Genomic DNA, 18,276 nt, shown 5'->3' on the forward strand with positions numbered 1-18,276 from the left:
CTCAAGGAGCAGGCTCCCTGTATACCAGAGTTTCTTAGCACTCAGCAGCCAAATAACCACTAATAACATCAAAATGGGAGGAGAAAAAAAAATAGTCCAAACCTAACAATGAAGAAAAAAAAATTCATTATTTTATCTATTCTGTGAAGATAATAATTAGAAGACATCACTGATTTCAGAACCAAAAGAAAAAGTACTACATTAAATGTACACACAAATTTTAACAGATATTCTGATTATAATATGAAAACGTGAGGAAAAGTATATGTTAGAATAAAGGAAATATTGCAATTCTTCCTTTCATACCACAATCCTCCCTTCCCCTTAGAATAACTCTCCTACTGGCATAAAATCCAGCTCTAAGGATGCAACTGGAACAAACTACAGAATCTATTTCTAAGACCTTAAGTAAAACAACATTTTAGAAAACCAGTGACGTGTTAGTGTTGTATTAGCCTAAATGTTGCAAATTTTGCCACAAGCTAAGTCTGCTAAGGACTGTTTTAAATAACCCTTTTCCAACCTCTAGATCACACCGCTGGGTAGTATCACTCATAAGCCAAGATGACAGACAAGTTTGCTAAGTCAAACAGAAAACAACATGAGCTTCATACACTAGCCAGCCATGTTCTTCTGATATGTGGAAGTCAAATTAAACATATTTAATCAGAAAACAATGTTAGCTTCAATCAATTTCCTGTCACCTCTGTTGTTTTAATGTGTAGATAATTCATCAACACAACAGTGACCTGCTTCATTTCATTTATTCATTCTTGAAATCATGTTCGCATCCAACGACTATTTTAAGAGCCATCTCTTATGTGTCAAACAGTGCTCTAGGCCAAGGATACAGCAATTATCAGGATAGACCTAAATGCCACTGTATAAGAACTAAAGATACACAGTCCCTGCTCCCCACGGTCTCACGGCACAATCCAGCTGTCTCTTCCTAGTACGGTCAACGAGGAGTAAGACAGACACATTGGTTAAAACAGTAAAGCTTAGACCTGACTCTTCCTAACCTATTCCCAACCACCCAGCTTAGTTCTAGCACAGTACAGAATCAAGCCAAAGACTCCACAAAGAAAACCAGCAAAAGGAGGCTATACTGTATCAACCTTATTAACTGGATTAACAGTTCTTAGTTTCAAAGATTGTCATACAGATCAATATAATGCCCTTAAGGTAAGTGAATCATTCTTGTCACCTAAAGAAAATGTGTTCCATATTCAGATTCACAGCACAGAATCTAGAATCTGATAGAGGCAGTTTGGTTTAACAACCTAGGAGCAGTAGTTCTCAAACTTGGCTGCATTTTGAAAATACCTGGAAAGCTTTTAAATAACCCATTGTCCAAGGTGCACTCCAGTAAGCAACAAAGTTTGAAAACCACTGATACAGAAAATTGGGAGGGAAACTGGCTGCTTTCCAACTAATGGATGGATTAGAGTGTGCTGTCATTTCCTTCCAACAACATGAGCAGTGAGCTTCCTAAACATTTCCTCACTAAGAACTATTACAAACCCACTCGGTATTTAAGAGGAGTTTGTAGGCTATCTGCCAAATTTAGAGGAGACGGCACAAATCTGAAAATATGGAGGGAAAAACATTATCTCAAACTGAATGCCAGAAAAGAAAGTACATAAAAATAATAAAGCTTTAAAATCTTATCCTGAAATTTGTTAGAAATTGATGCTAATAAGAGTTAAGTACCCACTCCTAAATATCTAAAAAGTAAGAGGCGGAGGGAAAAATAACAACCCTCAGGCTGGCTTGTGAAGGGTTTTTTGTTTGTTTAATACATCTGAAAAGAATGCAGATACAAAGAATTGAGACATGAGAAAGCACTTGTTCAACACTAATGAATCTACAGGAATCAGGATTTAGGGGAGGTGGAGAATATTACCGAAACATTTTTAAAAATTGGAAACTGCAACCAAAACAAGCTGATAAAATCCCTATTAACACTTAGGAAGAGTCTTCATAAGACTCTTGCCATGATTTTTATTAAACTAGACAGCCTCAGTTGGCTGCTCTAGGGTTCCTCATATGCAAAACAGAAATAAGGGGATTCCCCTGACTGGTCCCCCCATGTTGTTAAATGTTCTCCCCACCCCCACCCCACCCTCAGCTTCTTAATGAAGCAGGTCTCCATCCTCACAACTTGAAAGAGGATGTGAATCATTCCATAGCCATCTGTCTTCCAGCACCACCCCTCATACTTCCTCCATATACCAGGTCTTCAGTTGTGTTCTAGGAACACCATATCATACACTATTATGCTGCACATCTATGCTAAGCATATAAGACAATGACTGACAGGGAAAAAAATGTTTAATTACATACTCAATCCATTTGGTGTATTTGAAAAGGTGCAATACTTTTCTTCATTTATCAGTGAAAGAAGTTAGAAATTAACTTCAAAAAAATCAGCAAATGGCAAACAAATTTCCTTGAAAGTCACAGTCACATATATAGTGCATCCTAGAAAAGAGGAGGGGCAAGACAGGTTCCACCCACTTTCATGAGTTTCATCAAATACTGGACCTACTCAAGGGTGGAGAGAAAAGGCAACTTTCAAAAAGGAGTATGTTATTAAATGAGGCATTTCCTATACTCCTTCCTAAGAGCACCAGGTGGGGAACACGTTTTCTAAACTAGATCTAGGAAGTGGAATGTGGAATCAATCCGTCCTCCTCTCCTTAAGGGCTGTCCAATGGTTAATCAATTAAAAAAACATGACTAAATAAAAACAAACCCCACACACAATCCCCGCCCCCGCCCCCGCCAAAAAAAAAAAAAAAGACAAAAACAAAAAACCTAGTTGTCCCAGATTACTCTCCAGAGCAGAACCCGGGAGCAGCTTCAACAACCCAAATTAGTCTGTTACAGAGTCATCACAAGCATGCCTTGCTTTTAAACAGAAAAAAAAACTTTTTGAAACGACAAAACAAAAACTAGTACTGATCACTTTTCTGACAACACAATTACTCAAAATTAACTAGTACTGAGAGGGGGAAGGGGGCCATACCTATGGGCCTTGTCTCACATGAGTGCATGTGGGTAGGTGCAGGGCATTTGTCATTATTGCAAAAACGAATTTTAATTTTTAATCTTTAGTTTGATTTAAACATTGCTTTTAGTACGATGCCGACACCAGCTGTGCAGAACGGGCTCTGGAGAGACGTTCATAGCAGCACACACCTGCGGCTCTTCTTCGGTTCTGGAGGCTCCAGGGCAGCCAATATTGCTTCATCAAATACATTCTTTAGGCCTTTCTGAAAAGGGGTAGAGAGAAAAAAATGGGCAGTCTGATTCTCAGAATAACAAAGTTGAACATCAAAATTAAAACATTCAAATCCCCAAGAGTTGGCAAAGAACGAAACATTAAAAACAACCCTGAATCTCAACACAATCATCTCACTTCACCAAGTTTTGTCCAGGCAGGGCACTGGAAGGATCCAGCAGTTCAGGAGCAGAGGAGCAGATATTCATGAGTGAGACAGTGGTCCTTTGAGAAAGCTTTCTGCAGACCAATGTATGTCACAACAAGCAAACAAGCACATGTGTCATTTGCTCATTCAGTATGAGAGTTTTGTAATGTGCTGCTGAAACACTTTACACAGAAACAAGTGAAGCAGCTCTGCATTCGAATGCAACAGCTGGATATGGAACAGGACTGAGAGGACGGACACCAGGCAGTGGCATCCTTACTCTATGGAAGGCGCAGGCAAAGATGGAGAGAGCAAGTACAGTGAATGCATCGAAGATATGCACTCTGAACTCCCTTTATCCCACAATGAGGCAGAGCCAAGGGGATTCAAGGAAGCAAAAATGTGGGTACCTGATACATATGTAAAACCAGAGCCAGTCAGTGCAATACATGAATAAAGCTTCATCAGGCATTTATACAAACAATTGTATATTTTTAATTTCAAAATTTGAAGGTAACCACAATTGTATGTTTCCCTCACAACAATAAAATCAGAAGCAGGAAAATATAAAGGTGGCAGCTTTACATCTCAACATTAACAAATCTTAATTCAACTATTAAAATGGATGCTGTTCTTAAAAGATAATGTAACAAATGATCTCATAAAGCAGTAGCAGATACATCAATATCTTCCCCACCCCAGACTGACAAATACTCCACTACAGCACAGACAGCCAAAGCAATAGCAACACAAAGATTCACTGCACAGAGGAGAACCAGAAAACAATCCTCCCTTCCCCATTACACTCTACTAGCAGGTCACCCTTTTTCCATAAAGTTTGTCATGCAATTACAATTAACAATTGATCATAAGAGCAAAATGATGTTTGCGTCATTTTCTCAATCTAGAACTAAGATCTAGAAGTGTTCAAACTCTTCGTATTTTCTCCAAGAGGACATTCTCAATGCCAGACCAAGTTCCCTTTTGCAATAGTAATCCAAACCAAAAAGCTCTGAGCATCAGGCAACTCAAGCAGCAGAAAGTTAAACAAGTCCAACTTGACTACTGATCACAAAAAAAGTCTATAAGATATTGCATTCTTGATCAAAAACTAATACAGAGGTTGCTCTAAGGTGGTGAGTAAAAAGACGCAGAGGCTTTCAAACAGGATGGTTTTATTCCTTTGTTTTTAAACGCTCTTTCTACAGTAGTGGGACAGGAAGCAGCAGCAAAGAGGGGAAGGAGAAAACAGTTTAGAATATACAGCACTTCCTTTTGGGTTGAGTTTCCGGAGGCTCGAGGGCAGCTAGGATAGCCTCATCAAACACATTCTTCAGACCTCTCTACAAGACAGAGGGGAGGAGAGAGAACAGCAGCCAGGTTAGAGGATTGGAAAGACGAGCAGATACAACAGCAGTCCGGATTAAGAGGGCTGAATTCACAGAAGCAACATCTGTTAAGAAAAACCACCGCAGAAAGCTGGGTCTTAGGCTCACTATCAGGAGAGGAGACCACTGAACAGAAACTTCTTACCTCAAAAAAGGTTAATTGAGCAAGAAAGCAATTTTTATGAAAATGTCGTATGTTGACTTCTAAAACAATCACACTTTGAAATCTAATATTACAACATTTTAACGAAAATAATGCCAGGAGAGAAAAATGGTTAAGTAAACACAAGATAGGTGCACTGGATAACTAAGGCTTGTAGAATTCCCAAGTATTTCTAATGATAAGAATGGCACACACATTTTGGAACAAAATCGATTACACTTTCAGGCTTCTGTGAATTCAGCCCCTGAATAACTGAAGGACACAAAGAGCAGACTAACAAGCATGCTACATGTTTCTAGATTCAATGACATATCTGGATGGGATTAATCAGAGTAAACTAGTTTCCCAGAACAAAAAGGTTCAGACATTTAGAAAGAGTGTTAATTGTTCAACAGTACAAACTGGGAGAAGTTTACAGAGCAGACTCTAGAAACAGCATACACTTCAGTTATTCAGTAATGTTATTAGAGCAAGTAACCACCACCCAAGTCATAGGAAAACAAAGAATGGGGTCCTAGAATGAGTTTTAGCAAGCAGTCCAATGCTTTAAGATGTCCACAGTGGTATCAGAGCATAAAGCAAGGAGTGAAAACAAGGAATATTCTCAGATCTACAGGGATTAAGATACAGAAATACACTTACACCTCAGCCAGAACTCCAACGTGACAGTGTGACTCAGTAGTACCGGTACCTTGGGCCCAGGTCTAGAGACTCACCTAAACTCACCTAAATCTGAAGTCACAGGTTTACCACCCAAAAAAGTTTCACACGTTCTTTAGGGTCAGTTTGATCCCAAGTAAAAATTGCCCAAAAGTCCCAGAACACAGTAACAAGTGCTAGCTCCAACCTACCCCAGGTATTCCCACCCCCACCCTACCCACACCATGGCATCCCAGACGACTGGCGCCCACACATTCCATTAGGTACAAAACAGCGGAGAAACAACAGTAAGCACTTAAAAAGAAGCAAAGAAGTTAAAAAGTTTTCTTCTTTCTATTTCTTTTACAAAGCAGAAATGCTAAACAAAAGTTAAAATTCTTTCTACACATCTAGGAGCAAATTCTGGTGGTAAAATATAAAAGGAAGGGGAGAGGATAGAAAGGGAAATATATTTTATTAAAAAAAAAAAGAGGACAGTTACTAGAAACTAGGGCATCCCTTAATAAGCAGCAAATCTTTTCTTGCATATTGACAAAGATCAACTAATCCCCTACAAAACAAAACTAATCTTTGCTTTACCCACACTATCTGATTATATAAAGAGTTCAGTTTTAGAGGAACCAACAAACAAAATCTGGAGTCCTAACAGTTCCAGCTCCCAAACACAACTAGAGACCCCACTCTCTATCTTCCCCTCTTTTGACTTCTCCAAACTTCAAAATCTGGTAAGAAAAATGTAGTTGCTAAGACTTTTTCAAACTCCTATTCTCTACAAAGTGACTTACTATATAAACCTGTTCATAGTGTTAAAAAATAGAAGCGTCCAATTCTCTAAGCTTCATCAGTGATCTAAAATTGGGTCCATATGGCCTACTTGCCTCCATTTCCCCCAAAAGCAACACATATTTAGAGAACAGGGGTATGAAACAGATGCACATAGTTAGTTATAATCTGACATGCATGTTCCACACACATCCTTCCCCAACACACACAAACTTTTCTGAGGATGGTATCAAAACACAGAAGTATCAGGAATTTTTTTAAAATATCAGTCAGTGATGTGTGAGAAGACAAAGAATCTTCTGAACCTTTAAATATGTGCTTTGACAACGAAACTAAATTGCCAAGGGAAATTGGGTTTGGGAGAATGATATCAGGCCTTGAAGTGATCCTGTGGAATATCCAGCTAAGCATAAAAATGTTATCTTTTAATAGCCAACCTAGTGCTTAAGTGGAGATTATTAAATTATGTCTAGGCCCTCATACTGAATACCTAGTACACACATGATATGTAATTACATATGCCATTTATCTTAGTATACATATAATCGAGAATCCAATAGTGTTTTTAAAAAACTTAAAAAAGAACAATTACCTGAAAAAGTAAGCGTGATAAATGTAAGTGGATTTAATGTAATTGCAGGAAACCTCCATCTTTTGGCTCTGCCCTATTTTGATCAGGCATGTCTCCTGACTGTTAAACGTCAAAGCACCAGTACCAGTAGAATAAAGAAGTTTTGCGCTTCTTCCCTTCGCCCCCAGAACGGTACTTACATGGGAGAATGGGTCAGTGAGATCATGAAGGTGAAAAAATGAAACCACAGAGGTCAGGTACAACTCTCACTCTAAATATCTAACTTTGCTCCCTGTCCTCAGAATCTGACGATTCCCATCAAACTCTGAGAAGAGCTCCAATTAAATCATTCAGAAAGGGAGAGAAAGAAAGAGGACTGCATGAGGAAGAAATGCCTTCAAAAACTTAAGAATAGAGACACGACATAAAGCATGCTTGAAAAACAGCCAAGGCAGTTTTCTCTAACATGGAAGTCCCAATTATTATGACTAATTCTCTATCCCAGTTGAATTATCCCAGAAACAGTGTAGCATCAATTGTCAGAATCGGCAAGAAAAGATCAGATATATTTAGATAAAAATTTAAGTCTCTGGGGAAAAAACAAAATCACTCACATACTCTAAGTTTGTGCTAATCCCATATGAACTTTTATGGACTTTCTATTATGAACTTTTCCCATAATTTTTTTTTTAACACAATCTCTGACCACTACAAATGATTCAGCACAACATGGGAGGTCACCAACACAAGAGCTTTACTTAAAGGCTAATAATTTTCTCCATAAACACAGAATTCTCTAGCAAAAGAATATACACTATGGAACTGGTCAGTCTTCCTGGGCAGCTTTCTTGAGCACTGTGGACCATTGTTAGAAATAAAACCTGAATCCTAATGCTCTAAGAAACGACTTAACGGTAAACAAACATGGGGTTCCCCACAGGCCTCACCTGTGTGAGTGCAGAACACTCCACATACTTGACAGCCTTCAGGTCACGGGCCAGCTTTTCAGCAGTCTCTGGAGTGATGGGCTTCTGTTTGTTCTTGGCAAGTTTCTCAATAGTAGAGGGGTCATCTCTGAGATCAATTTGGGTCCCAACAAGCAAGAAAGGAGTCTTTGGACAGTGGTGAGTTATCTCAGGCACCCACTAGAAAAAAGGTATTAAAAAATTTTTAAAGTTTTAAAAGGGTATTAAAAAATACACCTGCATTAATCCACAAGACTCTAAAGCTACCGACAAGTCAATAGAAGTTCTGTGACAACCTTTTCAGGGCAAGAATATCTCACCAACTTACCTTTTCTTTCACATTTTCAAATGAGGATGGAGAGACCACTGAAAAACAGACTAGAAACACATCTGTTTGTGGATAACTCAGCGGTCGTAATCTGTCATAATCCTCTTGCCCTAGGAGGAGAAAATGGAGAAATTAGCAACTAAATCATGCTGTCCTCACAGCACTAAAATCACACATCAGTCAACAGACTAAACACGCAGCTAACAGCACACTGACTACTAATGAGAAAGTAACGTAGCTAATAAAACGTATGGCTTTGTAATGTAGTATTTGAGTAATATTCTCACTCAGCTAATTCTATTTAATATTTCAAGCCCTTAGATCAGTAATGAATTTTTTATATATTATTTATTACCAGTTTCTAGTTTTCAATCTTTGTGTCTATATTAACCCAACAATAACATTATAATAAAAACAATAAACTATTGCTACAGAAATGGTTAAAAATCAGTCCTACTCAGATCTGGTTAAGAAACAACCACAGTGAACCATTTAAGGAAACAAAAATTCTCAGTGAAACCCAGCTGACAAAATCCATTGTCCATCATGTCTACCAAAGCAGGTAGACATGTTTAGTTAATGTGCACATATAAAATGCGTATCTGAAATTGAGAATAATTAGAAAATATAACTCAACAAGAATCAACGGATGCTAAAGCTATATGGGAAAAATTCTGGTGAAAAGGAGAATATCTGTATGATCTCAAAGATCATTTGTATGATCTCAAGATCCCCAAAGGAGAAAAACATAACTACACTGTAAAGAAACTGGACATCACCTTGACTGAGTGATCAAAATCACCATCACCAATGAGTGGATATCATGTGCCTCTAGATTTATATCCTGAGAAAGACAAATCACTAATGTAGTATTCCAACCAAAATAGTACCACTTGAATCTAATCATGAGGAAACACTGAGCAAATCCAAAATGAGGAACATTTTCTAAAGGGAGGAGAGAAGGGATGGGCCTGTATTCCAGAAAAAAAATGTCATGAAAGACCAAAAAAGGCTGAAGAACTGATCCAAATTAAGAGACTAAAGAGATAAGACAACCAAATGCAATACATGATCCTGTACTGAAAGCAGAAAAAACTGAATGTGGATCAGCTGAAACAAGTGCAATATAGACAAAGTACTGTATTCAATGTTAAACTTTCTGAAGTTGATTATTATAGTTAGACAAAAATGTCTCTATTCTTAGGAAATTTATACTTATTCAAGGCTAAATGGCTATGCTGTATCAACTTTCTCTCAAATAATTCAGGGGAAAACAATTAATGTGTATATATGTTGAAAGAGAATAATACAGAGAGAAAAATAGGGAAAATGCTTGTAATTGGTAAATCTGGTTAAAGGGTATATGGGGGCTCCTGGTACCATTCTCGCAACTGTTCTATAGGCTTGAAATTATTTCCAGACAGACAGTTGTCAAGAACACCCATATACATTTCCAAAACGGAGAGAGGAGAGGGGGAGCTGCAGGGGAAGGATTTAATGCTTCAATCTCAAAACGGAGCTCCAGTCAGCCACCCTATATTAAAAGAATAGTTAAGTACTTAATGCCACTGTGCTGTGCACTTAAAAATGATTAAAATGGTAAATTTCATTATATGTATTTTACCACGATAAAAGGTTTTTCAAAGGAAAAAACAAAAGTTAAATATTGTGTATGCCAGTGAATTTTTTTTTTTGCCAGCATCGACAGAGAATACAAGAAGATGTTACTATTATTGCCATCTAAATAAGCAATACATCGTAAGTAGACAACAAAGCTATCTTCAGGACAATGCAGAAATTAAAGTTAAAAGAGAAGTTCAAAATGAAAGAGGTTACAAAACAATAAAATCACCATCAGTACCTCTAACACTTATTGAATACTTACTATAACAAGACGCGAGGGTCAGAGTCAAAGGAATTCAAAGGTATGCACTTAGATGGATAACTATCACTTCTTAAATTCTAAGGTTTAATTACAGGCATAGAAGGGATTACAAAGGAAAGAAGAGGCTTAAAGAAAACAGAATCAGCCAAACTCCTGAGCAGTTCTCTCGGTCTAAGCTGTCTGAGCTCTAACACTAGCTGGGACTTGAAGATCACACACGAAAGGTACAATAAAACAACAAAAAAAATAAATTTAAAAAATCAGGCAAAACAGTTAACCAAGCCTTGTAAAAAGCAGCACAGATGTTCATATACCTTTTCTTAGCCGTATTCCATATTTAAATGGAATACATTTCAAAAAGATTAAGCCTGGCATAGACTAGAAAAGGTTTCGTTTTTAGTCGTTCAGCCCCTGCAATCAGTGTAAGTGAGCATCAAAAACAGATCCCAGCTTACATTCCTGGGCACCACTCAGAGCATCTAAATGAATGCCCAATGTTTTACAAGCAACCAACCTTCTATTCAGATGGACTGGTGACAGAAAACAAATACAGCCATTTTTTTTTTGAATACCAGATCCAAAGCAGTATTGGTCAGTCCATTTATTTGTGATGAACAAGCCCTCAAAACTATAAAAATCTTTCATTTCCCAAAGAGAAAAAAAATTAGAAGTGTTCAATAAACAAAAAGTAGGCTACCTTACCTCTACTCTGCTACAAGCACTACACTTAAGGAAATAGAATGAATATGGTCCCTTAGATGTGCAAGACTCTTCAATACCCAAGCATAATTTATCCACTAAAATTTATCCCCTAAGTAAATCACAAATAGCCACTATTCACTAAAGAGAGACGCAGTGCTATCCTCTGGCAGCGTCCTTTAAGGTATACAACATGATCAAGGAAATTTCACTCTACTGCGTAAGACAGGTTTTCCCTACAAGCACTAAATTATTCCTATTCTAACAGCACACCAGTCACTGTAACTTCTAACACTTGCCAAAACACAGGGACACAGCTCATGAATTGCTGCTCTTTTCCTTGCTTAGAATCTCACTATTTGTTTTTTAAGATTTTTTTTTCTTTTCCTTCTTCTCCCCAAAGCCCTCTATACACAGTTGTATATATTTTCAATTGTGGGTCCTTCTAGTTGTGGCATGTGGGATGCCACCTCAGCGTGGCCTGATGAGCAATGCCAGGTCCGTGCCCAGGATCCGAAGTAGAGCATGTGAACTTAACCACTCAGCCACGGGGCTAGCCCCTAGCATCTCACTATTTAAAATTCAAATTCAAGAGGCACAAAGTCAGTATCAACTGAGGACTCCGGTCTATATGAGAAGTCTAAAGGGATCATACGGCATGAAAAATAAGAACACTGTCAAAAAGCAACATTTTTAGGAAATTCCAGTAGGACATTACAAACACAAGAAGAAAGCAAAATAAACATTTCATACTATTTACCACTACAGACTAAAAGCTAAACATTTTTCCTACAATCAATTATCCAGAATTCAAAGCCGGCCCCGTGGCCGAATAGTTAAGTTCATGCACTCCGCTGTGGCGGCCCAGAGTTTCGTCAGTTCGGCCACAGTTCGGCCTGGGCGCAGACATGGCACCGCTCACCAGGCCACGCTGAGGCGACGTCCCATATGCCACAACTAGAAGGACTCAGAACTAAAATATACAACTATGTACTGGGGAGATTTGGGGAGAAAAAGCAGAAAAAAAAAAAAAGAAGACTGGCAACAGTTATTAGCTCAGACGCCAATCTTAAAAACAAAAAAAAATTATTCAGAAGTTAATGGCACTTAGTGATCCTGTTTCATCTGTGTCATTGGGCTTATTCCTAAATAAGTTCACAAAATCTTTTATCTAATGAAAAAAAGAAAAAATCCAAAAATAAATGAGGGCACTCTGGAATCCGAGATTCCTACCATTTTATGTATAACATCTGCAAAAATCTAGACTAATGCATGTTAATGCAGAATTTACTGAAGACTGAAATCAAAATCCCTCTGGAAGATTCTACAATAGCACTAAACTAGAGATCAAGAAGGCCATAAATATCTCCATGGAGAATACTGTCATTCTTGATAATATAATGGATCAATAATTGCAGAAAATTGTCAGATACTAGAAAACAGCTCCATGAAAGAACGGAGTTTATTTTTTAAAAAACAAAACAAAGAAAAAACAGAATCAGCGAAAGCAGATCAATGCATAACCTGACTCTACTCATGAGGAAAGGGACAAACTCAAACTGAGAAACATTCTATAAAATAACTGGCCTGTTTCCCTAAAACACACCAATGGCATGAGAGGCTGATGTTCCATATTAATGGATACAGACTAAAGAGAACGACAACGTGCAATGTGTGATCCTAGATCAGAACTTGTACCAGAAGAAAACTGCTTTAAGGGACATTATTAGGACAACTGACAAAATCAGAAAGTTGACTGCAGATTAAAGTTTAAAATGCTATATATAACGTTAAGTTTCCCGAATTTGACAAGTGCACTTAAGAGACTATCCTTTCTCTTAAGAAATACACACTTGGGCTGGCCCCGCGGCCAAGTGGTTAAGTTTGCGCACTCTGCTTCAGCGGCCCAGGGTTTTGCCAGTTCAGATCCTGCGCACGGACATGGCACCACTCGTCAGGCCTTGCTGAGGTGGCATCCCACATAGCACAACCAGAGGGACCTACAACTACAATATACAACTATGAACTGGGGAGATTTGGGGAGAAGAAGGAGGGGAAAAAAAGAAGATTTGCAACAAATGTCAGCTCAGGTGCCAATCTTTAAAAAAAAAAAAAGAAAGAAAGAAAGAAAGAAAAGAAAAAGCTCATCTTTGGGGCCTGCCCCGTGGCCAAGTGGTTAAGTTCTCGTGCTCTGGTTCGGCAACCCAGGGTTTCACGGGTTTGGATCCTGGGCATGGACATGGCACCACTCATCAAGCCATACTGAGGCGGCATCCCACATGCCACACCTAGAAGGATCCACAACTAAAAATTCACAACTATGTACCGGGGGGCTTTGAGGAGAAAAAGGAAACATAAAATCTTTAAAAAAGAAATCTACACTGAAACAGTAAAAAGCAAAAGGGCATGATGTATGCAACCTACTCTCAAATGGCTCTGAAATAAAAACAATACACATAGAGAGAGAATGTCACAAAATGTTAAGAACTGATGAATCTGGTAAGGAAGTCTATATTAGCAACTTTTCCTTAAGTGTGAAATTAAATCAGGATAAAAAATGACAAAAAAGAATGGCAAAATATAAAAACGTTTGTGCAGGGAAAGGTCATAATATAAAAGAAAACTGCAAATGGACCCCAAATCTTAACAAAAAAAGTTACACTGTGGTGTGATCTGCCACACAACAGACTACTATGTAACCATGAAAACTATGACATACAAGTACAACATTGAGAGATGTTACCAAATTCTTTTTAAGAGAAAAAGGCAGGAACAGAGAGGGAAAAAAAAGAGTAATATCTCGTTTTTTTCCTCTGTAGAAATATAATGAACATATAGGAAGAGCTCTGCTTAGGACAGACACTTAAGACGTGACTGTCTCTGAATATAGATGCTTTTTCATTTTCTCCTTTTGCTTATCTATATTTTGATTATTTTTTCCCATAAAAAGCAAAACCTGCATCTTTGTAATAAAGAATAACATTCAATTATTGTGTGTAGGGGTTTTTTTTTTTTTGGTAGTGTGTGTTTTTTTTGGTGAGGAAGATTAGCCCTGAGCTAACATCTGTTGCTACTCTTCCTCTTTTTTTTTTTTCCTTGCCAAAGCTCCCCAGCACATAGTTGTATATCCTAGTTGCAGGCTCTTCCAGTTCTTCTATGTGGGATGCCGACCCAGCATGGCCTGATGAACAGGGTTAGGTCTGCACCCAGGATCCAAAGCAAAGTGAGAGAACCCAACCACTTGGCCACAGGGCTGGCCCTAAAATTTTGACATAAGAAGGAATTGGTGGTGGGGTGATGAGCATACAACATGGGAAAGAGCCTATATAAACATGTTAAATGTAAAAAGCTAAATACAGAACTATACACACAATAGTAAAACATACGCAGGAAAAAAAAAAGAACAAAATAACTGTGGGGACTCATAAACAAGAATTTAGTGTTATGACCACAAAGGCAGAAATAAAGCCATGAGTCAGAGGGAGAACCTTATCTCTGCTCTTAACTGATATTATTTAAACACATCTGCAAGAGTTGCAGCCAGAGGTGAGATAGGAATACTATAAAAAGAACTCAGAACAAAATGACAGTCGACAGATTAAATGCAACCAAAGAGTTAAAGCCAGTCAGAGGCCATCTCAATGGGGATGAAAGTTTCAGCAGAAAGAAAACTGAGTTAATGGTATGACTTGAACCAGAGATGGGGACTCTGAGATTAAGGCCTTTGCAGAAGAATACAAATCTCCTCTTAAGTGTGTCAAAGACACATTCGTTCTGGATGCCGACAGCCCTAGGTCTGCAGGGCCTGTCAAAAAAGATCTCTGGCTTATAGTGACCTCTACCAGGTGAGATGGAAATCCCCCCATACTTGCCTGGGACAGTAAAATCATTTCCTCAGTGAATGTCTTTTAACCCCCAGAAAGATTCAGAATCTAATAGAGAGGTGAAATAAATCAAATACTATTACTGTTAATTTTCAGTTACATATAGGAATAATCTAACCTTATTAACACTCAGTGTTTATATTTAAAATAATCTGCCATATTAAAGAACATGATAGATTTAGTTTTCTGACTCCAATTAGAAATGTGTAATTTAGTAACTGACTTGAGATTTTTTTGTTGAAAAATGTTAAAAGAATTTCATGAAGGTTGTAAATAATACTATTTAAGATAAATTAAAACATAAATACAGGAAATCACAAGTTATTAGGCCTATTAAAGTAACGTATGTAAAAACTTGAGACCGTTTCACTTGTCAGGTCAAGCAAAGTGAACTGCTTAAAAGAGAAAACTGAATACATTAAATTTATAAATGCAGTTCGAAGTGCTGGAAGAAATTTAACAGTTGTAAATGAGGTTGATTGGGATTAAAATCTTGTCAACCTAAGTTAAATAAACCAGTATTAATCAAAGGACCCTTGGCCACCTTGATAATGACCTGTTAAAATTAACTATTTTAATAATAAATTTAATAAGTTATGCAACTAAATTCAAAGGCTCACCCACTCCAAGCTATTTACCGAAGAGAAATAAAATATATCCATACAAAGACTTGTATACAAATGTTCACAGCACCATTAGTCATAATAGCTTAAAAGTGGAACCCAAACATCCATCAACTGGTAAACGGATAAACAAATTATGCTATATTCATAGAATGAAATACTACTCAGCAATAAAAAGAAGCAGACTACTGATAGAAGACAGATGAATCTCAAAAACATTATGCTAAGTGAAAGAAGTCAAACACGAAAGAATACATATCACGTGATCCCATTTATATGAAATTCTACAAAGCAAAACTATGATGACAGAAGGCAGGTCTGTGGTTGCCTGAGACCAGGTCAAGGGAAGGGACTGACTGTGCAGAGCACAAGCACATTTTCTAGAGTGGTATACCTTGATTATGGTGGAGGTTACATGACTATATAGTCAGCAAAATTAATCAAACGAACACTTGAGTGAGTTCTATTGTATTATACTTTAATAAAGCTAAAAAAATAAAATACTGATTTAAATTTAAACGTTTATAAAAAATAAGCTATGGAATTTAAAATTAGTTTTCAACCCCAAGTAGCCATAAATTGTCTTTGCTCTGCATATAGATTGCCTCCAAGGGCACATATAAACACAGAAAAACCCTCACCTATCAGTAGATATAGGTCATTTTTATTTTCTCTATTTTCCAAGTTTCCTCTAATATACCATTACCCTTATAATTTTTAATTCATAAAAATTTTAAAAGCCTAAGACACCATTAGAAAGCCACTAATCTCTAAACTGTTTACTGTTGTCTCTCAATTCCCCCCCCCCCAATTAAATCCAGACAGTTCCTCAAAGTAGGCAGTATAATACACTCCATAAGAGCAATATGTCAGCAGGCAGACAGCGAAAGGGTAACCCATAAAAAGCGAAAAGTTTAGAATTCCTACATACTAAAAGGATACCTTTCTGAAATTTTCCTTTAGCTAACTGAGCTGATAATAACAGAGAGTACAGAGAAAGAAGTCAGAAATCAAGACGTGTAGCCACTGTTAAAACAAGGAGGAAATAACACTGAGGAATTGGATATACTTAAGGAAGAAAGTCATTTGTTCCTTTAATTTGAAAAGCTGACCACAAATGTCAATACTGTGAGCTAGATATCAGTTTGCCCTCAAAATACTTTCAGATATAATATACAGATAATTTGAAAAGCTGACCACAAATGTCAATACTGTGAGCTAGATATCAGTTTGCCCTCAAAATACTTTCAGATATAATATACAGATAACTTGTTATTTTATATTCTAAGAAGCTATCTGTGCATGTATTACACAGACATACATACTAAATAAAATAAGCCTCCAAATTTCAGAGTGATAATATAGCTTGTCTAATGTACTCTGCTCTCATCCTTCTTTATCTCCTTCCACATCATCCACCCAGGGTACTCCAAACTCTTATTTGCCATTCCAGGTCTGGGACTGCCTCCTGGTCAAGTACTGACCATCACGATAGTCACTCCTCCTAACTATTTTTTTTTTTAAGATTTTAGTTTTCCTTTTTCTCCCCAAAGCCCCCTGGTACATAGCTGTGTATTTTTAGTTGTGTGTCCTTCTAGTTGTGGCATGTGGGATGCCGCCTCAGCATGGCTTGATGAGCAGTGCCATGCCTGTGCCCAGGATTCAAACCAGTGAAACTCTGAGCTGCCGAAGCGGAGCACAGGAACTTAACCACTCAGCCACGGGACCAGCCCCTCCCCCTAACTATTAACAAAAGTCAAGTGGTTTGCTAATATGCTAGGTTCCTAAAACGTGCAAAACAGACAGACAACCAGCAACTGTTATAGTTACAGACCAAAACATTATAACAGACATCAAGTTTTTACCTGCAGTATCAAAAAGTCCAAGAGTATATGGCTCTCCACCAATCATAACTGTGACTGCATAGTTGTCAAAAACCTAAAAACACAAAAATACAACACTGTTAGTATGCAAGGATGGCCAACATGGGATAGGACAACTCTTCAGCTAAGGCGATGTTTCCTTTTCCTTCCTAAGACTTAATCCTCTCTTAGTTCGTCTTCCCTATATAACCAATCTTGCCAACTAAGCCCTTGCATGAGCTAAATGGTTCTTGAAAAAGTGACAGGCGATGTGTTCTGGGATGTCTGCTCTACCCCAGTAGCCTAGCTAAAAAGCCACAGAAGGATTATAGGTGTCACAGGAGCAGAGTCCCTTGCTATACAAAATGATCCTGTTCAAGTTTCAAACTTTTCAGACAGTTTATAGTTTACCTCAACATTCAATCTGATTTCTAAGAAATTATTTAATAGACCATTTCCTTTTAATCTAGAATTAAAATCTCCTAGATCCATGATAATCTTTTTCCTTTCAGGGTTCAAGACAGGAAAAGCTTTGTTGCAAACAAACCCATGAGAGAGAAAAAAGGTTCTTTCAAGGTACAAGGAAAGTGTCCAAGAAAAGCTGGCAGATTATTTGTTGGGACTTCAGCACGAGAGTTATGTTACTAGATACAAACAACATGGCCTAAGAGATACCCCCTGTAACTAGATGCTTTATTTGTAAGTAGACTGCAAATTCAGTATATACTAATATTGGTTGTATTAAACTTATTTGTGAAAATGGGATGTAATGGTGCTAAATAGAAAAAGACCCAACACTTTGAATTTACAATTGAAAAGCAATGCTTTCCAACTAGAAGAAGGACGTTACATCAGCCCTGCTTAACCTTTTAGCTCTCTAATTTTCTGGTCCATGTTTTAATGGATTGTTGAGAGCTTGTTTAAATGTAAACAAGTGTGGAAGCAAGGGCATGGGGGAGGTAGTAGTTACACGAAAATCAGTTATTGATAAAAGAACAAGGAAACGTAAAGAATGTGGCTAAGGTCTCACC

The 18,276-nt window shown here is 37.7% G+C and overlaps 1 protein-coding gene across 10 annotated transcripts in view; it reads right to left on the reverse strand.

Moving 5' to 3' along the window:
* Positions 1–1,773: 1,773 nt before the first annotated feature.
* CDC42 (cell division cycle 42) overlaps positions 1,774–18,276 on the reverse strand; it is a 45,780-nt gene continuing 29,277 nt past the window's right edge. For 7 of the 10 annotated variants that reach the window (XM_008531502.2, XM_070598870.1, XM_070598889.1 and 4 more), the window contains 4 exons: positions 17,249–17,321; positions 8,293–8,402; positions 7,947–8,144; positions 1,774–3,278 (listed from right to left, as the gene is read on the reverse strand). In XM_008531502.2, coding sequence (XP_008529724.1) covers positions 3,189–3,278; positions 7,947–8,144; positions 8,293–8,402; positions 17,249–17,321 — 471 coding nt within the window. In that variant the 3' untranslated portion in view covers positions 1,774–3,188. Of the gene's footprint in view, positions 4,778–7,946; positions 8,145–8,292; positions 8,403–17,248; positions 17,322–18,276 lie in introns of all 10 variants that reach the window. The other 3 variants (XM_070598925.1, XM_070598933.1, XM_008531503.2) reach the window with 2 other exon arrangements.

Source organism: Equus przewalskii, chromosome 2 (genome assembly GCF_037783145.1).
Source record: "Equus przewalskii isolate Varuska chromosome 2, EquPr2, whole genome shotgun sequence".
Lineage (NCBI taxonomy): Eukaryota > Metazoa > Chordata > Mammalia > Perissodactyla > Equidae > Equus > Equus przewalskii.